Genomic DNA, 22,663 nt, shown 5'->3' on the forward strand with positions numbered 1-22,663 from the left:
GCTATCCTTTTCCGCAAGCAACATTATGAAAGGGATAGCAATAGATTTTAGACGTGCCATTTTAGTTTAGTTTAGAGATTGTGTACAACGGAATCAGCCTCATTGGCACCGATTCTGAGCACAACCTAATTTTAGAGTATCCGCATGCTCTTCTTACAAATGTTATATGAAAAGGACAGACACAGTTTGACAGTTCTAAATTTAATTTTTAGATGGTAAAACCCGTGATTTTAGCGCGCAGTCGCTAACCTACTGTTTAAAATTGTATTGTGCACTAAAATTTAGAATCTTTAAATGTGAAAGTCGTGTTCCGTTCCTTTTTTAGCATTAGTAAAAGGAGAAGGATGCAGATACTCTAAATTTAGTTTAGAGAGAGACTAGAGAATCGGGGCCATTGTGGCTAATTCCGTTGTACACAATCTCTAAACTAAACTAAAATGGCACGTCTAAATCTATTGCTATCCCTTTCATAATGTTGCTTGCGGAAAAGGATAGCACTAGATTTAGACTTGTTAATTTAGTTTAGTTTAGAGATTGTGTACAAGAGAATCGGCCCCAATGTCCGAATAAAATAAGAACTCACTCGCCATTATAACTTTGTGTGTCAACTGTCATTTCAAAAGTACGACTGTAGTCCTTATTTTAAAGGTAAACCATACTTTTGACAGTTCACACAATATACAGTTAAAACAGTTAAAAATGTACGCATTATAATAATAATCAAAATATGTATAGGCATCTAATCCTTAAACGTCATATAAACGCGCCTACGCCGTAGCAGAGTGAACCAGCCGTAGTAATATTTTTTGCTTTGTAGTTTTCAGCGATTCTGCGGACTTATGCAAAGCAGATATAAAATATCTATGTATTTATTTTCATGTTCGTAGGGTTTTTACAAGACATACTATAATCCATATTACTATTTATTTTAATTTATTTAATTTCACACTTTATGGAAGTTATAGGTTTTGGATTGCATAGGTCCTACTTGTCTTTGTCATTTGGCGTTTATGGATTAATTTCGACTTAAAAGTATAAAAATTTATAGTAAAACTAAAATCGGTAATTTATTTAAATAATATTTATTATTGTACTTATAAATTGGTGTTATGAATAATAAAGTTGCACTTTAATTACGGAATCGTACTACGTTTTGAAGAACAATTTATAAAAGTTTTATTACTTAAAACAATGGTGCCTACAGAAGAAAAGTGGTTACCTATGTAATAAAACATTACTTTCACTATTATTTATTGCTATTAAAGTTATTTTCGCCTTAAAATTCACGATTCGAACGTGACTAGGATTATTAAAGCACTAAATGAGTTACTAGAGATTCAAATCGAATCATTTTAAAAATTTATCATGGATTTAAAATATTTTAAATCTATTGGTCTTTACTAAGTTTAAATTTTATGCTATATAAATACTTAGTTAAATAATGTTTGAATGACGTGACTTGAAACATGCAAAAATTTAAAATACTGAGAATGAGCAAGTTTTAACGGTTTATATAGGTAAATATAATACGTATGTACAAAATTTGTATCTTACAATAGTTATTATACTAATGACCAATTTCTCACTTGGTAGGTGAACTGCTAGTGAAAATAAGCATATTTGTGTCAATTTGTCTCGCCCGCTTTCATTAGAAGCCTTCATTAATGTAAACTACAATTTAAGTTTTGACCAGGCTAGTTTTAAGTTTCATTGTAATATATAAAAAAAGTTTTGAATGCTTATGTTTAATATATTGTGCTTTTGAGCTAATTACATAAAAATTTCAAAGTATTGGACAGTCTACTATATTTTTAATTTGTTGATATTTCAATTGCTTTTAGGGAAGGTTAACACCCAGCTTCCAATCAGACGAAGATTCAGAAGAGTGATTTGATATTCCATTCTACTTTTGTTTAATGTAAGATAGGTATCTACTTACACGTACGTACGAAGAAGGCGTTACTTTTTCTACGTCATCTAAAATATTATAAATTACGTCTGTACAATTTATTTGTCATTTAGAAATTACACTTTACCACCTCCAGAGAAATAATAAATTATTATTAAGGACTATTAGTCCTTTATTTTTTAAATTGCGCTTATTTTGCTGCGAATGTGGAGCGTTAAGTTCTATTTAAAAACAGAAAATCTTAATCCCTTAATAATAGTAATATCTTTGTTGTCCTAATTTACAGAGCTATCAGCTACGAGTAAGTTCACAACCGAAGCTTGATGGACATCTTTTGAAAAATAGAAGGATCTTTTTTTATCAACTAGTTTCAGTGATCACAAATTATTCCTTATTAGAATATTAGATACTTCTGGGGGTCAAATAATAATTGAGGAACAATAGGGTCTTGGACTTGTACTTGTAGGTAGTAATAAAATGAAGTGATTTTTTGTATAGTGGTAGTTTATGTAGTAAAATATGCTATGCCTGGTTAAAACCCTACTGTTTACAAAGCTATTACACTGATCGCGAGCAATTTACTCTTATTAATTGAGGAGTTCCGTTCTCCATCTCCGAAGATATTCATCAGATCTTTACCAAATTAAAATGGGACCACCTCTGAAGTATGTGCTACAGAACAAAAAAAGAATTATCAAAATCGGTTAATAATTGACGGAGTAATCGCGTAACAAACATACAAAAAACATACAGTCGAATTGAGAACCTCCTCCTTTTTTTGAAGTCGGTTAAAAAATAATGATTTTTGTAAATTATTCACTTTAATAATGTAGTCTAGCCCCATAAACTAGAGCTACACAAAAAATCACGTCATTTTATTAGTACAGTCCAAATACCCTATTGCCTCAGATCGCATTTACATGAGTTTTGGAGGTAAGTAAAAGATTTTTAAATTATATACTTATTGTAGCTTCTCTCCTGTATTCTTTTACGCATGTTGGGATATCACACATATTGGAGGTAGATGTCTTATTTAATCTCAGAACTCACAACAAGCGGCAGAACCATTAAATGATTAATAGTTTTTTGCACATACTCGCAACAAAACACCAAACAACCTACGTGACGTCCTTGTTTGCAAAGACGTGGTCCCCCGTTTATAATAGATAGATAAGGTCCACCTTATTCTGTAAAATCCCAAAGATCTTCCGTAAATCCCCAAGCCGCCGCTTAGACCGCAAATAGGGCATCACTATGTTATTTTACATGTATACAATTTAAATTTACTTCAAACTATCTACTTTAACAATTTAAGAGCTAAGATCACAAAACTCATTGACTAAAGGGCTACGATCAATTCCTTTATCAATCACTAAATCAATGTTGTGGTAGATGTGTCGAGTAGGAATTTGAAGACCTTCTGCAATTTTCTAGTACAACAGTCTTTTGCGAAATTTTGCAAAGGTATTATATGTATTATAAATAAGAGTATTATGGAAATTTCTTCAAATGAGCTAGTTATTAAAAATAGCGAACATTTTACATGCATGATGCAATTTCATTGCATAATTTTATACATATCAACTAAAGTAGTAACAGTTTTTTTAATGTTGCGAATCTGGCTATTTCTGATGTTCACAATCTCTAAAGTAAAGGAACTAAATTGACAAAGGTTAAATCAAGTGATATCTTTTCCGCATATAGCAATATGAAAGGAATAGCAATACATTTGGACCTGTTATTTTATGTAGCTTAGTTTAAACATTATGTACAGTCAGCGACAAAGCTAGGTTTGCCTACCCGCCAGTACTTAAGCGACTATGGACGGGTGTTAACCTAGCTTTGTTGCTGACTGTTCAATAGAATTAGCTACAACTGTATTATGATTTAAATTTAAAATTAAACTACTTTTACAATAAGTTCGCGAAGACATGAGGAAGAAAAAAGATGAAGAGTTTTGTCATAATATGCTTGTTTTTTATATGGTTTGCTTCATAATAATGCATTACTTGATTAGGTAGGTAGTTAAACTAAATGTATTTTTGTGACCTGTTTCTGACCTCCTTACGGTTTATATCTTAATTTAATTATTTAAATCGACGTTGAATTTTTGGGCATTTTCTCAATTAATATCGCTTTATTTCGTTTTAATTTGCGATAAAATTAAAATAATTAATATTGAAAACGTGCATGTATCGAGTATTATAATTTCATATTGTGCCCTGAAAATGTTAACAAATTACTGTTTTTGAATTGAAAGTACACGATTATTAAAAAAGAAAAATTAAGTAACCAAAGTTCATTACAATAAAAAATATGATGTCGAGTGATTATAATAATGGTATGAAATAGGTACGCCGTTTTCTTATTAGTAACGAATACCAACTAGGTATAGTTCGCGACAGTTAAATAGTCGCGTCTGACTTACGATGCGAGTGCGAGCTCGCGCAGGTATTGTTCCACGCGCTCGTGTACTCTGTACGGATGTAGTACTCACACTAATGCAGATGAAGAACGCAGGGTGTGCGGCGCAGCGCGTGGGTTGGTGTGCTCCGTTTACTCCCGTCGCGCGCCCCACTGACGCCTAAAAAAATTCTATTACGACGCGACTTGCGGTTAAATTCAAAAGCGACTGTTTAATTGGCGTGGACTATATGTATTCGTCTAATTTAAGAAAAAGCGTCGTTCGAAAAATGTTTTTCTATCTTCTTCATGCTCTCTCACAATCGCATAAAATCTTATTCTTTAATACCTATGTATCACATACATAACTGATGTGTTTTTAACAGTCCATTTGGCAGTAAATTATTGAATGGGATATGGAAAAATTGTACTACAGATTTTGTCGTATTTTTTTGCGTCTACAATTACCTGTAAAGAGGAAATAGATTTTATTTCCTGATTGAAAAAAAAGTAATTAAATATTAGTAAGTTCTTAGGGTAGAGTGACTTAGAACATACGTAACTCCGAAAAGTTGAAGTGCGTGGCCGTGGACCCCCGACTAGGAGGCCGATGTTTTAACCACTAGGCTATCACTGCTGCATGCCTGAGAGTTCTCCATAATGTTCCTAAAAGGTGTGTGAAGTCCGCCGATTCGCACTTGATCAGCGTGGTCTGGTAGAGTGTAGACTATGGCCAAACCCTTTTCATTCTGACTCTGAGAGGAGACCCGTGCTCAACTAGTCGGCGGCGATAGGTTGATCATGATGATGATGATGATTTCTTTTCTTGTTACATAAATAACTAAGTATAAGTACACGGACACGTTTTCAACTAGATTATGGGACTGCATATAGTACGCGACAGGTCGAGATCACAATCGGGGTATGAGGCGGGAGGACGCCCCGCCCACCCGCACGTCACCGACGTAATCCCGCACCGGAGGCATTCTCACCCCGATTGCCATCTCGGCCTGTCGCGTTTTATACTTTGTACTTTGACGATCGAAGTTCCTCACCAAGAGTACAACTCCTCATCCCTCCACGAGTCTCAGTCGAGGTTGCCACCGTTCCGCAAGCCGGCCTTGGTCTCGGGCGGCACCTGCTTCCTGAAGCAGTCGTCCAGGAACGACGACATGGTGCGGTACAGGTGGCGACGGACACCTTCCAGACTGTGGGCTTCGTCGGGGTATATCTGTACAGATGTAATTAAATTATGTTAGAGTGGATAGGTAGTATATTCAAATATGATAGGATTGCGTAAAGGATATAGGTAAGTACCAACGCCCGGTCAGCTACATTTAGCATGTAGGTATGATTGCCATTACTTATTTTAAGCTGTGATGATCTAGTTCTAAATATAGGATCTCAAAATATCTAGGTACTTTGCCGTAAATAGAGAAAAACAAATTTTGTTCTGACGGATTCGCCTTTGCAGCAGAACAAGACTTTCATCACGATCAGTGATCATGCAGTAAACGAGTGAAAAATGCTTCAATAAATCAACAAACTTTCTACTTGACTAAGTTTAGTTACTTGCGACAATAGATATTGCTCTGGCAAATATGACCATTTTTGTAGTTTCCTGCTGCTTAAACTTAGGTGTTCAGTCAATCCGACTATAAACGTTATGAAATGAAAAATCCGCCATGGGATCGATTGTGTACCAAATGGTCATGGATCCAACCATGGAGAAGAAAAAAAACGGTCCGACTGTTCTACTGGGAGCCTTACTATACCCACTTGAAGTCTAAACGTGCTGCCCTGGTCCGAAAGAGCCCTGGCCAGCGCCATGGTCTGCTGCAAGTGCACGTTGTCGTCGGCCGTGCCGTGTACCAGCAGCAGCATCTTGTCGTGTAGCGCCGCCACTTGCTTGGTGACGTCGGCGTCTGCGTACCCGCGGTAGTTGCCCGTCGCGTTGGGTAAGCCCATGTAGCGCTCTGCGTATGCTGATGCTGTTGGTTAAAGGTAGGATATCCATAAGATATGGATATGAAAAGAATGAAAGAAAGAAATAAATAAAACGTTTACATACAAACGTAACCAGTTTTACCTACAGATAGGTCATTCCGGCGCCTCCACCACTTGGGTAACCAATTTAAAGTCTAACAGAAAATTACGTTTTTGTCGGCATCGAGGAGGTTTTTTGTGATACTTAGATTTTGTTCTTTTACTATTTTAATTCCTCAAAAACTTTTATTTTTGCAACTGAAATTATCTAAAAAACTATCGGATATCCGGAATGATTATTATATCAGTTTATAAAACCGAAACCAATTAAAAAAAACCTTAATATAACTACTTAGACAAGTTCCCGACTGTACTCACGTGGTTAGTCGACGTAAGTTGGATTAGTTTCGAACCCATCCGTGCTCATTTTTCACTGGGACTCAGATCCCAGCTCAGGGATTGAGACTGTCGGACGGAAAAGCTGAGTCTCAACCTCGCCGCATCGCGAGCTGAGTCCCCACGCACGATAGTTTAAACGCTAAAATAATCTTACTTACTTCATACCTATATCCAGATCCGATATCTCATGCGCAGACATGTTCTCCAAACTTCACTCTTGTCTAGAGTTCTTTTTATCTGACGCTAACTGCAGTAAAGGCAGCAAAAAGCAAAATAAGCTCACCGTAATACCGCCAACGCACGATAGGCGTGATGGAGATCCCGCAGTGGAAGACACTGGGCGGGTTGGTGCTGGCGAGTGCTAGGGCAGCCAAGAAGCCGCCGTGCCCTCGACCCCATACTGCAACCCTCCGTGAATCGATGAAGTGCAGAGAGTCGCGGAGGTACCTGACGGTCAATTACGGAAATGCTGACCATTCTCAATAGTCTCAATTGTTGTGATTTTTGTGTAGCTGTCAAACTACGGCTGTAGGACATAATTTCTCCATGAAACCGTGGTCTTACGTATCATTTTTTTAAATACCTACTTACCTATATGTAGGTAAGTTTTTGAAAATTATCAAGTTAGGGGCTATCTAACTTTATAATACTTGATTGGTATCTTTTTGAGTTACCTATGTAACTCAAAAATTACTCGTTGCAGTGAGCCGCTTTTTAGAAAAAAATGTGATTTAGCTATTAAGAGCTATAGTATGTACGCGAAAACAAGTAAGTAGTTCAATCCTCAAGTAGTTCAAGTTGCACCCTGGCGGTTTGCGCAGGTTAGACTACTTAAAGATTAAATACACACGCCCGGCTGAAATCCGTATTTGAATGCACAGTCATAACATAGTCTGCGACAGGTTGAGATAGCAATCGGGGTATGAGGTGGGGGGACGTGGTTGGCGTGGGGGCTGTGTGGGTCGTCTCCTCTCCGATTGTCATTTCAACCTGTCGCGTACTAGGTATAGTATGCCTCGTGTTCAGATTGGACTACCTACTTGTTTTGTGCGCACGACATCAAGCGTGGAATTGTCATCGAATAAAAACTAGAACTTACTCAGCAACTTCTAACTGATCAGCTAGCTCGACAGTTCCCAGCCTTCTGTGCAACGTGTGATGCGCCGCCAACCCACGCCCGCCCGCGCCTCGTGCGTCCACCGACGCTAGTATAGCCCCCGCACCAGCTGCTAGCGAGCCCCAGTCTAGAGCCCATTGCTCTGTTACTAGCTGCGTGCCTGGTGCTCCATGCCTGTTATATTTTTTTTTAATTGATTAAAAACATACTTAATGGAATGTTTAACAAGTCTGCTTTTTGACACAACGAAAAACACGCAAGTTCAAAATTCCCGTTATCCGTATTATCGATGTCGAATGTCGATACAAGTAGAATTAGATAGATATTAGAAAAAACACGCCAAATTAAGAACTTTGGAAGTCACTTATAAAAAGACAGCAAGATACTGAAATAGGTTAATGAGCTTTGCCTATGTTGATAACTTATGTATACCTGTATACTTGATAATTATTCTGAATTCTGTGGTTGGTAATTTCTTGTACAGTAAAACATGGGTTAATTAGAACGTGCAAGTAGGTTTATACTGCGCTTTTACGTTGTTTCAATGCAATAGCGAGTTGAGAAAACCGTCGATCTCTATGTACCTATCTACCTAGTGACTATCTACGGCTGTCGAGTTAATTTCATTTTCTATGTCTCACTGCTAGGTAATCCTCCGACATGGTCATGAATGTTTTGCTATTTATTTTGTGATCACAAAATAACCGAACCTATACAAAACAGCCTATGGGTACCTACCTAGTCCAAGACAAAAATAAATTAAGGGAGATTATTTATTCTTATGTGTTTAAAGTCCCTTCCAAATTCCCTATAAACCAAGAAACGTTGGAAAAGCGTCGTTATTCCTACCGAATAGAAGTCTAAAAGCTCTGGATACTTTATCGAGTAAATTGCCGTCTTATAGGCTTGCCAGTGAAATTGGCTAGTGAATAAATAAAAGAAACGCTTTCTAAAACTGGAGGAGGCTCCCACAAATTGCTGTCGGCTGCTTGATGAGACAGCCGTAGTCTCTTCCTTTATCCCTAAGCTCCATCCAGATGTGAACGCTAGGCTACTTAAATATTTAGGTATGTAGCTTATAAATTTATAGGTAAGTATGTATCTTTTACGGAATGCGGAAAGATTGGGGAATGGGAAGCCACCGCATTATTATCCCAAGTAAACTCCTACCATTAAATGATAAATGGAAAAGGTCACGACCCTTAGCAACCAGGAATATACACTTTTAAAAGCTATTAATACAAATTCTCGTAGGTACGGAGAATCGAAGTAAAAATTCAGTTCAGCAAGAGGATCTCTAGGTTGACTCCAAATCCAACATGGTTTGTTGTGACTTTTAAAGTCGGTTTTTTGAAAAGAAAAAAAAAATACTATCACGCACACGTTCTGTATTTAGGTACTCTATAATAATGTAAAGACGTAAAGGTAAGTAGTACTAACACTTTCATAACTAGCGGATATTTGGTGACTTCATCTTCTCTCAAGCCCGGGGGCAGTAGTAACCGCACTCTCGCAGTGTTACCACTGGACAGCTGCACGGAGAATGTACGAGGTGTCGGTAGAGCTATTCCAGACAGCTTCTCCTGCACAAAGGAATTTCATACATAAACTCATTGATTTATTTAATAAATCAATGCATAAACTGTAGTTGTCTGTTTCATACATAAACAGTGCGTGTTGCCAGTGATGACATATGGATCCGAGAATGGTCGCTAACAGCTATGGGCCTCATAAGAAAGCTCAGAGTCACTCAGCGGGCGATGGAGAGAGCTATGTGCGGAGTTTCTTTACGTGATCAAATCAGAAATGAGGAGATCCGTAGGAGAACTAGAGTAACCGACATAGCTCAACGGGTTGCGAAGCTGAAGTGGCAATGGGCAGGGCACATAGTTCGTACAACCGATAGACGTTGGGGTCCCAAGGTGCTAGAATGGCGACCTCGCACCGGAAGACGCAGTGTTGGAAGACCCCCCACTAGGTGGACGGACGACATCAGACGAGTCGCAGGGAGCCGCTGGATTCAGGTGGCGCAAGACCGTGGCGTGTGGAAGTCCCTACAAGAGACCTATGTCCAGCAGTGGAGGTCTATCGGTTGATGATGATGATGATGACTGTAGTTGAGGAACTGGCGAACAAAACGGTGTGAATGCACGATACAAAATATTACAAAAAACAAAAAACAGGAGGAGCGAAAAACTGATGGACTAATATAAAGTTTGTACTCAATAATATACAATTGTGCCTATTACTTATATTATAATTATTATCTTTATGTTCCCTAACAACTTACGTACACCTTAAACCCAGTCTCACTAGCCTTTAAATCCTCTTCAACCTAGTTGCCTGGTAGAGATCGCTTCACAGCGATAAGGCCGCTGATTGTATGTTCTTCTTTTACATGTTTCTTTTTGTGCCTTTTCTTTTTGGTGTACAATAAAGAATATTAAAAATATAATATAATATAATATAATATAATATAAGAATATAAACTAAAATAATAATTTAATATTTAAAAATGAATTTAAATGTAACATCAACAGAGATAATGGAACCAATAGTAAACCCACCAATTGAAAACTGAACAGGCAACGTCAGTTCAGCCTTATCGAATGTGTGCTGTGCCGTGCATGCACGGAATAATCTCAAAAGTTAATATCGATTTGCGTAATTTTTTGAGTTTCTTTAATCCGTCCGGCCCTTAGATAGGTATGTCCATCGTCCGGCCGTCTTTATCGCATTGGTCTTCAAACATGTGCGAAATGTGCGCGTATGAGACGAAATTGAACGTAGAAATATTAGCTAAGTATATTATATATTATGCTGAGGTAAAATAACAGTTCCTATTTGTAAAACTTTGTAAACAAAACATCAAAAAGGGATTTAAATGTACCAGCAACAGAGAGAGCAATATCAATTGTTGAGCGATAACTCGTCAATCTGTCGTTCCACTGTTACAATGGAATCGCCAGTTAAACTGCACAAAGGGAAACAAATCCGCAATCACAATGTGCGTCGATCACGCTCTGAATTTAAACAAGTGTATTTATAGTCCTAGGTTTATTGTATACTAGCTTATTCCCACATACTCGACCTAGAATCTCAACATACAAGGTCAGTCAGAAAGAGCGATCTAACCCGAAGAGGATTATTGTACAGTTCATCATTATTAAAAAATTTGCTATGGAGCTAAACCTTAAAAAAATCTTCTGGTCCCAACATTTTGTCATTTTTGTATGAACGTCAGATTTAGGGCGGTATGAACAATTGATTTTGGTCCCATAGTAATAGGTCGGTACTTGTTTAAAACGACGAGTAGGTACAAGACCCCTTTCTGCATTTCCGAATGACCTTGTAAGATGTACAGTAAATATTACATTACTAAGCATTACATATTATACATGTGAATCAAATACAATTTATAATTTGAAATCAAAGCATTGATGAGACTTGTTACACTTGGGCAAGTCATTTGTTGAGAATTATTCTGTCAATCTATTTGCCCTTCCTTTGTAGAGCCTAGATAATTCAAAGTTTACAGAAAAGGTATGAAACTTCGTAATTCAATGATTAACTACTACCTACTATAAACCTCTGTCTACCGCTCTTGTCATTTCAGGGATGCATAAACTTCGAGGTATAGTCCGCGACAGGTCAAGATGGTAAGCGGGGTATGAGGCGGGGAGACGCCCCGCACACCCACGCGGGGGCTGTGCGGGTATGGCGTTCCCTCCCCGATTGCCATCTCGTCCTGTCGCGTACTATGGAAGTTTCTCTTGCAATTTTGTACACTTTTTAAAGTTTACCTTAACCAACGTGTTGTTTTCGAGATGCATCAAAAGTCTCGGCTCTGGGAGCGATATTTTGTGCAAGTTGGACGTCGGCACTCCTGGTCCCAGACACTCCAGCACGAAGTACGTCGACGACGGACTGAAGTAGGCATCGTGGTATAGGCACGGTAGGTTCTGTGGTATATTTTCTATGAACAAGTATCAAAATAAACATGTAAACAGTAGTTGTAACAACAGCGTACCTACCAGTAGTAGGTAGGTACGTAATGAAAATTCGTAAAAAAATAATTACGTACCTAGTTGAAATGGCAATCAGGGAGGGAACGCCCCGCACAGCCGCATAGCCCCCGCGCTAACCCGGTACGGGCGGGTGTGCACTGTGCAGGGCATCCCCCGCCTCGTACCCCTATTGCCATCGCAACCTGTCGCGGACTATAGGTTTGCCTATGAAATCCTAGCCGAGATTCGCCGGGCCGGCCGTGCCGGACAGTTGTCAATAGGTAGTTAATTTGTGTCCGGAAGGAAGACCGGCGCTATAGCACAGTCACATTAATTGCGTCCATGGCTCGTCCGGACACAAATCTCTTGGCAATCGCCCGGCAGCGGCGTAGTGAGTAGTGTGATCTAGCTCTACCTTTGTGGTTTTTTATAACCACGCCTACTAACATAACTTGATTATACTCGCTGGACAACGGTGGGTTTGTGAATGTTGTTAATTTTTTTATGTAAATTTCTTATATTTATTTCTTGATAAAATCTGGAAATTATACTATACATAAGTATACATACAGTTTATATCCTAATAAATGGAAATAATGACTAGGCAGGCAATTTAAAAGTATTAAAATAAGTTTTTAGCCATTAGTGTAGATTTATGATTTCCAGTCGGTAAATATCTAAATATTTATATCTCGGCATAGGTAATAGCGAGGATTTATCTTTGTTTTATGACTGAAACAAGAACTGTCCGAGCAAAGTCGTGGTAGTTCAGCTAGTTCCAAATAATTCCGATATTTACAATAACATCATAATGGTTAGTCCCATAATAAACACTAAGCTACGACCGACGACGCCAAACTAAGTAAATACTTTGTTCAAACATCGTCTGCGTTTGAAGTAGGTCGTCAGGCCGTCTTGTTTATTGTTCCTCTTCATTTCCACTTGTAAATAAATATGTACCATACTATTAACATTTCAGAGTCAATCATTTGTAATGGAATGTCGAAATTCGATGTACAATTTGAGAATACTGACACATCGATTTTCATGATAAAATATGAGTCGTGCAAGTTTTTTCTTTGGGGTAGATTGGGGCAGATGAACTCACTATATGTAGGCCATATTGAGTGACTGTAAAATGTGATTAATATCATCTTTCACGATAAAGCTTGATATCATGATCTTAGATAGGTACTTCACTGATCATGATTATCGTGAATCGTGACCATAACGCCTCCCGCGCACTGAGTCACAAGTCGCAACGCTGACCGCGACTATATTATGGTCGCAGCGACTAACGTTTTCCAACTTGGTCGCGGTTCCTTAGTGTGCGTTATTGAATTTATAATATGCTTAATAAATAATGAAACGTTGGTCGCGGTCGTACCTTGATCATGACTAAAAGACGTACTGTGCAGATAACTAAATGATGCCCGCAACTTCGTCCCTCGGAATTAGGTTTTCAAAAATCCCGTGGGAACTCTTAGATTTTCTGGTCCAAAAAGTACTACATCACTCTTCCAGGTCATCATCAAGATCAACACATTATTCCGTGCTGCTGTCGTCGCACGTCGCTGTCGCCTCGTCTCGCTTCAAACCTTGCAAACGCTCTGTCCAAACCTTTAAAATTCTCGTAGATGGAATGGATGGATGGGATGGTTTTTGTCGTGTTTTTGTATTCAATTTATACTCTCCCAATAAAAGTAATTAGTACTTTGTAATATTAGTAGAAACTAGAAAGTACTCAATCAGAATTTCCACGCTGTTTTAATCAGATTTCTTATTGACTTTGAAATTGAACGGTATCGAACTGAGGAAGCAAACGTTATTAAATCGAGCCCTAAGGCGATTGTAATGGACTTGTCTTGAGGCTATACTGTAATATTGTGTCTTAGACGTATAAATGAATTCGTATTTACCTAAGAGTATATTCCAACCATTATTGCAATTGGCTTTATGGCCGTTCTAATTAAATAATAAATAAATAATAATAAATAATTGCAGAAAAATATCTGGTGGCTGTACACTGAGTCCTCTGGTGCTGCAAATGTTCATGGGCGGCGGTAATCACTTAACATCAGGTGACCCGCCTGCTCGCTTGCTCGCTATATCTATTTAAAAAAAAAAAAGAGTACTTAGGTACTAGGTATCTTGATAAATATTTCGGAATAGTTTGCAGTAGCATAACTTGTAAAAACTCTATGAATGATACCTACTTAGCCTACAACCGTATAACGCTAAGCATTTTTTAAGTAGGTAAGTTCATATTTACATCTACATTTTTTAACTATACCTATTGATATTTCAACCCGTAATTTACATATAAGATTATTTTTATTCACTGACTTGTTAGTAATTGGCTGCTTTGAGAAGTCACGAATTTCTAAATTAACTGAACATAATGATTTTAACTGGACATAGTCTGCAAAATAGTTAGGTACCTACAGTGCAAAACTTGAAGTGGAAAACGTTATTGGACAGAGCATGGGCAGAGCTTTGTGAAAGTCTGACGAGGTGCTAACACAATTTCATTGTGCACCTGTTGGTACTTCGAATGCAATTCTGATCCACGCTCGAAGTTTCTTGGAGTTTATTAGGAGAACTAGTCGACAGATTGTATGAAAACGGACGCTTTAACGAACTTTAGATAAGTAGTAAAAGTTAAAAAGTGGAGAACGGACTGAAAGTTGTAATAGATGTTTGCCCCTACATTTTATCGCAAATTCCCAGCACAAAATCGAGAAGGTAGTATGCTACTAATTTTAGATATAAAGTGGACAGAAAAAAAAGATGAATATAAAAACCATAAGGTACGTATACTATTGCTGTGAATTTTTTCACGTTCTTATATACTACCATTTGGCTGATAGGGGGACAGGGGACGGGAGACGGACACTTGACTCTAATAAAAATTGGTACTTTAAAACATCATATTAACGAAAAAGCAACTATTATTATAAGTCTTACCGGGTTGCTTTTTTTTCTTTTTCTTAGAAGGTGAAGGTGACGTAGCAGGCATTTCTTCGTCCCAATCATTGTCCCAAGCACTATCCCCTGATGACGCTAAATTTCCGTAGAATTCTAGACTAATTGACGGAGATGGCTAAACAACAAGAAAAACAACAGAGATTATACATTTTATCTCTATTGCTCAATAAACATACGGAATACTGTTTTTCTAAAGATTTCGATTAAGTAAATTAATTAGTAAGTTTGCGTGTCGTAACGTAAAAAGTTCCGATCTTTATTACTAATAATTTTAATGGGCGAATTACCAATTTATTGCGTTGAGATAGCACAAAATATAGCAAGGACTGCCTTGATAGATTGTGAAGGTCAGGAGAAAATTATGTACCTAACGTGTAGATACGTTATATTCATACATAATAGCGATGGCTACGGCTTTGCTTCTTAAACATAAAAATTGTTAACTGAAAACTTGATCGTTTGCAACGTAATTTCTGTTTCTCGGATTGTTGTCGTTAAATGATAATAATATTGTTTTTTTTATGTTCATCATTCTACGAATATAATATACTCACCTATAGCGTTGATCTATTATGTACAATGACCTATAGCTAATAATTATTTTGAGATTTGACGATATACCTTTATATTACCTACCACCTATTTAGTTAACATATTTTATATTTACTCATAGTTTTTTTTTAACTAAACTGCATAATAAAACTAGCTACAATAGACAAACCTAATAGTAAACACAGCCTTTCCCTAGTTAAACTCTGTAAAGACTAAGTAGTTTATGATTTTGCTTGCGTAAATTTTGGAATAATTAGCTATAAAACTTGCCCCGAAATTCGAATGCCTAATAAAGGATTTCGAACAAAGCAAAGACGAAGTCAGTATATTATATTTTATTCAAATAGTGGAAGTTTCTTTTGAATCATAGAGGTAAGTATTTGCTTGATGCGCGCACCAACTAATAAATAAAATTGAAGAAGAACAAACCTGCGAGTTACAAGTAACGCAGTACGGCAGTTTCTGTGGAGTGCCGGGTCGTGGAGCTTCCGACGACACTCTGTACAGGTGCTGCTGTCCTGGTTTCCCCTCTGGTATCCCTAAGTAATATCTGCAATTTTTCCTATTAGTTAGCTATCTAAAGTTTAAATACGACGGAGTTACTACAAAAGTATTTTTTATGTAAGACAGTGACTGAATTTGTTGTCACCTTTTCCTTCATGTGAATAATTGTCAATTTCCTAACTACGGTCGCAGCATGGCCCTGCTAGTGGATGGCGTAAAATAAATCACGCCTAACAATGCCTGATAGCAGACCTAATACCTAAATACATTTTCAGACACAGTTTTCAGTAGTTAGTAAAGGAATTCATTCCCAGGTATTAATAGTAGTAGGACTGAATTAGACCCTTAATTCGCTTTGTCCCCCGGCGAGTACATTAAGCCACCATTTATTATCACTAATACCGCTTGACGATATAATAATCGTTAACCCGTTATGGGTCCATTATCATGACTATTAAAACTATTCTAATATGAGTTCAGATCGATTGCCACAATTTTGGTTTCACCCAAAATACAGTACACTAGTATACTGGATTTTGGATGGCATCAGTCGAATCTAGATTTGAAAAAAAAATCGCATTTTGCGTTATGTAGCACATAATATGTCTGTGAACGTCTTTACGTGAAAAAAAAATTTTTTTCAGGCACGTTACGTAGGTGCGTCGTCGCATGCAGATTACGCAATGTATGTGAATGTACGTTATGTCATAACGTATATTTTCATTAGTGTGGACGTGGCATAAGGAAATCAGTTGCAAAGTTAGTCTAAAGTCGGTCTATAATACAGGGTGTAACCAGAACGCTACCAAAAACTAAGCGTTATTGTTATACTACCTAAACACAATCCAATACCAATAACCATTTGCCTCATTTTGTAGTTTTAATGATTTAGTTTTTTTCAAACCCGCAATGTGTAGCGTGCAAAACTCGGGTCAATGCCATCTACGAGGCGGCATTGACTCCGAGTTGCCTACTTACGCAACGTTCGTTGACCTCTAGCGGCAGTCAGATGTTTTATTTGCAATATATCGTAAACTTTCACAAAATTATGGGATTTTTTTCGCGTTTTTTTGTGGTATCATATCAGTAATCATTAGTACCTACTATCACCTGTCTTCGTTTTTGCCAGCGTTCTGGTTACACCCTGTATGTGATGAACAGCAAGAAACGACGAGTAAACAGTAAACGAGAAAACTTTGCTATGTAAACTATAGGAACTTTATTAAGTACCTATATTTTATTCTGCTTTGTGCTTTATTCTCTCTCGTACCTATTATTTACAGTTTGCTAGCTTCATACACCCGGGTTGCCTTCAAAAGATCACTAAGTATAGTGATAAGGCCACTTTTGCATCCTAGCACAATATTTATTGTTCTCCAACTTGTTTTTATTTTCAAGTATGTTCTGTGTTTTGCTGAAATAAAGCTTTATACTAGGTACCTACTTCTACTACTGTATTAATTATAGCTATATCGTCTTTAATACTATAGCAATAACTACGGCTGAAAATTTCGATTGGAACAATAAAATTTATCTGCGATCAATAAATTGGTCAGTTATGTGGGCGAAAATAATTACTTACATATGTTGGTTCGCATGATCCCATGCTAATAGTTTAACAACATCGAAGCTGCCATGTGTGAGAGGCAGCGCTCTCGAACCGTGAGCGTTATGTTCAGCCCTCACCACGTGGCGGAACAGCCCCGCGGGTCCGTCTCTGATTGGGGCCAGGGTCACCAAGGCCCCGCCGCCTGCTGACCATAGCGGTGCTGGGGCAGACTCCACCCAGCTTTCTGTGCCCGAAAATATTCTGTACACCTGTTGACGAGTAGAATGAAAGTTGAGTTACATGCCTCTTTGTAACATGAAAATCCAGTGTATAGTTTTTTCACAAACATAAAACATTAGGTTTTCCCAAAAACACTTTATATAACTTATTGCTATCTTGATTACTAAGGCAATTTATATTGCACTTTCCGATTTTTGGGTTTTTTAGGTCTCATAAGTTACAACGATATCACTGTAACTAACGCTTTCTTGGGCTACAATATAAATCAATACCTAGGTACGTAATAGTTAAAACCACTAACCTCTTGGCAAAACCACATTGGGCTCTTGCACACAGACACGACGGAGAGATTCTGTACCCGAGTGAGCCAAACCACACACACTTCTGTGAGGGACACCCACTGTGCGCTTGTGAAGTAGTAGTCCCTGTTGAAACAAAAAATGTAGGCATGTAAAAGGAAAAGCAAATAGGTTTTCTCTAAATAATTTTAAATACATATCAAAATTGTGGTCTGCAGGATTCGAACCTGCTGCGTCTCCCGTGGGTATCGCGCCGCCTTCGACCGCTGGGCCAGGTGGCAAAATTTTATAGTTTTATTCAGTACTCGAGTGACTGTTAATGCCATCTAATAACAGACGTTGCAAATTATCGAAAACTATGAACGAGAAATGAAATATTGCTTTATACCCTTTATAATTTTTATGTTAGTGTTACTCTCGACTCGAAAGTCTACCTTATAAGGAAAATAAAACAAAAGATAAAGTATGAAGAAAAAACTATAGATAAATAAAGTGTGAGGTACAAAAAAGATCGGTAATTAAGTTTATTAAGTAGTTATTTAAGTTAGTAATTTTTTTTAATACCTAATTAGGTAAATATACCTAATTAGGTAGATATATTTTGAATTTCTGATAAAAATTTGAATTTTTGATAAAAATTCCAAAAAATAAAACATTTATTGCAGTTAAAGTAGTTGTTATGAGTTGTACCTAAAATGTAACTCTTACCCCTCATCAAGAATAGCTTTCGGCGGTGTAAGGTGTCGTGTGCGGATGTGCTTGGGATCTGCAATATCCGCCACTGTCAGCTTCACTGTGGGATTATTTGTACCAGGCTTGGGGTACCTTACGCTTCTGATCTCCGGGTACGTCTAAAACAAGAACATTCATCATCATCATCAACAACCGATAGACGTCCACTGCTGGACATAGCTCTCGTGTAGGGCATCTACACACCACGGTCTTGCGCCGCCTGAATCCAGCGGCTCCCTGCGACTCATCTAATGTCGTCCGTCCACCTAGTGGGTAGTCTTCCAACGCTACGCGGTACGCCTTCCAGTGCGGGGTCGCCATTAGGTTTGTTATGAATATTTTACTCGTATGAATTATCTAATGAACTACGAATTGACTAACTGATCCGTCTTATAGAAAGAATAGTTAAAGAATTATTAAAACCCTATCAGTAGTTTAAAACAAACATGTACAAATCTTTTCTCCTAAGCACATACATGAAAAAAAAATTGTTTTCTCAGAAGGTTTTCCAGTTTATCTTTATTTAAGTATGTTACATCTTATAAGTACCTAGTCTTTATATGTTTGGAACTAAAAGTTTTTCACCCTAGTGAAAGTTGTTCCAAGTGACTTTTGTACCTATTCACTAATCGACTTATGTCTCTTCGGAAATATTGCGTTATCATTTTATGGTACCATTTTTTATACTTATCTCAAACTCACCTAGTTTCAGACCTTATATTTTGAAACTGAGGGATCGAATTGTATTAGGGATTAATTATTACTACTAAAAAGGTTTTAATTTGTTGTAAATGGCATAAACGTTTATAGAATAAAAAAAGAGTCTTGAAATCCTTTCGTACTTTTTTTGTTAACGTTTGTTACATACAACAATGATGTCCAATTAACTTCATATTTTACTCCCTCGAAAAGCATTTTCTTTTGGAACGCGTGAAAAAGTAACAATGCAAAGAATGGAACTGTGATTAATCATACACATTCAATTACCTACAGTTCGTTGCGTGTTCACCAAAATACTATACCTGTGAGATGAAAGGAAAATATCGTTCAGAATTGATAAGGTCGGAATCCGAAATGGTACTTACGTTTTATAAACCTTCGCAAAACAAGATTATGCAAATGTAGATGAATACAAAAACTCTATTCAAATATTATTTTCAAATATTACTTATGGGCCTTTTAAGGGCACGAACGAGTTTATTGTAAGTTTTGTTAGTTTTCAGAAATATTTTTCCTTGAAGGCAAGTAAGTAAGTAAAATGTATCGTTTTTGATTTTTCTAAACGATTTTAGATGTTATTAGGTCCATTAATATTCCTTTACCGAAAGAATCGTTGAAGTTATTGTATATATCATTATCATTCACTAGCTAATGACAGAAACATTCAAGCAAGTTACAAACACATTTTTAACCTACGAATAACAATAGATAATAAAAATTGCTATTCATATAGCTTTCAATCGGATGACCGATGCGCTAAAGCGCAACAAACAGACAAACATTAATTTTTAAGTCAAAAAATACTCTAACATTATTTTTTAGGGTTCCCTACCATAATGTTAAAAAATAACTCTTGACCAACTACAGCTGTCAGCTGTCCGAAAGTCACACGCCCACGGTATTTAGTACTTATTTCAGTAGATAACTACTACTGTCATGGACTTGAAATTTTGAATATTTTAAATAATGCCTACCTGCCCGTTTAAAAAAAAATTAACATTATAGGGCTTAAATGGGAATGTCGAAATTTTACAGAGCGGTTACTAGATCAAGTAGGTAGAGTATCACAGGGGCTGTATTTACAAATTCTAAGCAGATTTTTATTTATTTTTAAACCGTCTAATTTTTGACTTATGACCAGAATGACAAAAATTATTTTTTGCTCTCTTCCACCTCTTATCTACGAAGTGTGCAAAGCGAAAAACCTGAAATAATTAATATTGATACATGTTTGTGTAGGTATACTTTAGGTAGGTAAGTACAGGAGATTCTGACTTGCACAGATTTAGATTTATATTATTTAGAAATCACCAATATATACACTTTTACAAGCAAACTTCGTTTTGCGGTTCCAAATAAAAATAACAATAACCATTTTTACGGTTTTTAGAGCTACGGAACCCTAAGTGGGCGAGTCTGACTTGGCTGGTTTTTTAAATAGAGCACACTGTTTTGGCGCATGTTCAAAGATCAAATCAGAATGAAAATTGCAAGATATTCGTGTCATATAAATTCAGTTACGGTCCAAATTCAGTTTATTCATTCTGCCTTTTCGGGGAAGCATGCCTCCGGGAAAATTTAAGGAAAATATCGCTCCGATTTGATCAACCGCAGGAGAGCGAGAGGAGTTTGCGCACTGTGTAATGTTGTAATGTCGTTTATCAAACGCTACGTGATCCGGGGCGAGGATGCTTCAATTGAATTTGTTACTATTAGGGATAGATATTAGAAAAGCATCGATGTTGGTATCGATAACATCGGTTCAAAAATATCGATGTACGATAACTATCAGAAGGAAAATATCGATGTCCGAAAACATCGATGTTTTAGGTGGCAAAATAAACAATATATTATTATTTTATTCATTTACTGTATTTACTTATTTTACTTAGCAAATTAGACAATTATTTTTTAATTAACATTCCCAGTATTTTTTAGGTAAGTACGCTCTGCAAAAAAGTAACTTTGACAGAAGTTTTGTTGACTAGCTTTGGAAAAAAGTCTTTAGAATACTTGTATTGGTGCCTGTTAGAACATGGCCTTTTAGAAGTACATTTTGATGCAAGTATCTTCTTCTAGGGGCACATAGTTTAGAAACCGATAGGTTTGGGCCTTGGAGTCCCAAGATGGCGACCTGGGAGCGGAAAGCATAGCGTTGGTAGACCTCCTACTAAGTGGACAGACGACATCAAGCGATGCGAAGGGAGTCGCAGAATTTAGGCGGTGCACTGCAAGGCCGTAGCGTGTGGAAATCCCTACATCAAGAGACCTATGTCTAGCAGTGGACGTCTACCTATCGGTTGACGATCATGATCATGGGAATAGTGGTCTTCTTGTCAAGCATGTTGAACAAAACAGTTTTATTTAAAACACAAAATCAACTATAATGTCTCGCATAATCGCTGAATCAATTTACTGAATAAATCATTTGGCATACAGCCGCATTCAGTATTATAATTCATTCACAATTTATTCATTCATTATTCTCAGCTATTCTGTGAGCGTATCCTAGCAGAATTTTAAAAATATCAAGATTGAAGATAATGAAGCGAGAACGGCGTGTTACAAAAGCACTTTTAGCAACGACAATTATTGGCGATTCCACCAATCATCCCGTTTCATTATTAGTTTGGTCGTTAGTGTCGGAAGCGATGATAGTCTAGTGGTTGACACGTCGGCCTCTTGTTCTGGTGGTCTGAGGTTCAACCCTGGGCCATTATTATCACATGCTTTTACGGTGAAAGAAAACAGCGTAAGGAAACCTGCATGTCGGAGAGTTTTCCATAATATTCTCAAAATTGTGTGAAATCTGCCAACCTACACTTGGCCTTGGTGGACTATGGTCTAAGCCATAGATAGTTCTATGATCTAAGCCCTTCACATTTTAAAAGGGGGTTATTCCCGTTGAGTCACACCCCCGTGTGTAACACTGTGACACAAGGTGCCTAAAATTTCAAAACATTCCCGTTGAGTAACACTGTTACACAACGGGAATTAATTTGAACTTGTTGGCACCTTGTGTCACACCTACATAAATACATATTATTGCGCGTGTATCAAGTATTAACTGATTGTGCACTTTTCCGGGATGTTATTTATTTATAAATACAAGATGGCGGACATGAATTTTTTACAAAAAATTGACATGGGTGTCGTTTTTAGGGTTTTCGAGGGTGCTGAATTTGATGATGACATTTATTCTGAAATCCAAGATGGCGGACATGATTTTTTTTACAAAAAATTGACATGGGTGTCGTT

At 37.2% G+C, this 22,663-nt stretch overlaps 1 protein-coding gene across 2 annotated transcripts in view; it reads right to left on the bottom strand.

Moving 5' to 3' along the window:
• Positions 1 to 2,193: 2,193 nt before the first annotated feature.
• Positions 2,194 to 22,663, bottom strand: part of Dpp10 (Dipeptidyl peptidase 10) — a 124,099-nt gene continuing 103,629 nt past the window's right edge. For both annotated transcript variants that reach the window (XM_069499878.1, XM_034970206.2), the window contains exons 8-19: positions 18,662 to 18,804; positions 17,956 to 18,079; positions 17,448 to 17,683; positions 15,791 to 15,911; positions 14,789 to 14,924; positions 11,618 to 11,790; positions 9,255 to 9,397; positions 7,797 to 7,988; positions 6,981 to 7,144; positions 6,092 to 6,303; positions 5,368 to 5,543; positions 2,194 to 4,780 (exon numbers count right to left, since the gene is read on the bottom strand). In XM_069499878.1, coding sequence (XP_069355979.1) covers positions 5,400 to 5,543; positions 6,092 to 6,303; positions 6,981 to 7,144; positions 7,797 to 7,988; positions 9,255 to 9,397; positions 11,618 to 11,790; positions 14,789 to 14,924; positions 15,791 to 15,911; positions 17,448 to 17,683; positions 17,956 to 18,079; positions 18,662 to 18,804 — 1,788 coding nt within the window. In that variant the 3' untranslated portion in view covers positions 2,194 to 4,780; positions 5,368 to 5,399. The remainder of the gene's footprint in view (positions 4,781 to 5,367; positions 5,544 to 6,091; positions 6,304 to 6,980; positions 7,145 to 7,796; positions 7,989 to 9,254; positions 9,398 to 11,617; positions 11,791 to 14,788; positions 14,925 to 15,790; positions 15,912 to 17,447; positions 17,684 to 17,955; positions 18,080 to 18,661; positions 18,805 to 22,663) is intronic.

Source organism: Maniola hyperantus, chromosome 7 (genome assembly GCF_902806685.2).
Source record: "Maniola hyperantus chromosome 7, iAphHyp1.2, whole genome shotgun sequence".
Classification (NCBI taxonomy): domain Eukaryota; kingdom Metazoa; phylum Arthropoda; class Insecta; order Lepidoptera; family Nymphalidae; genus Maniola; species Maniola hyperantus.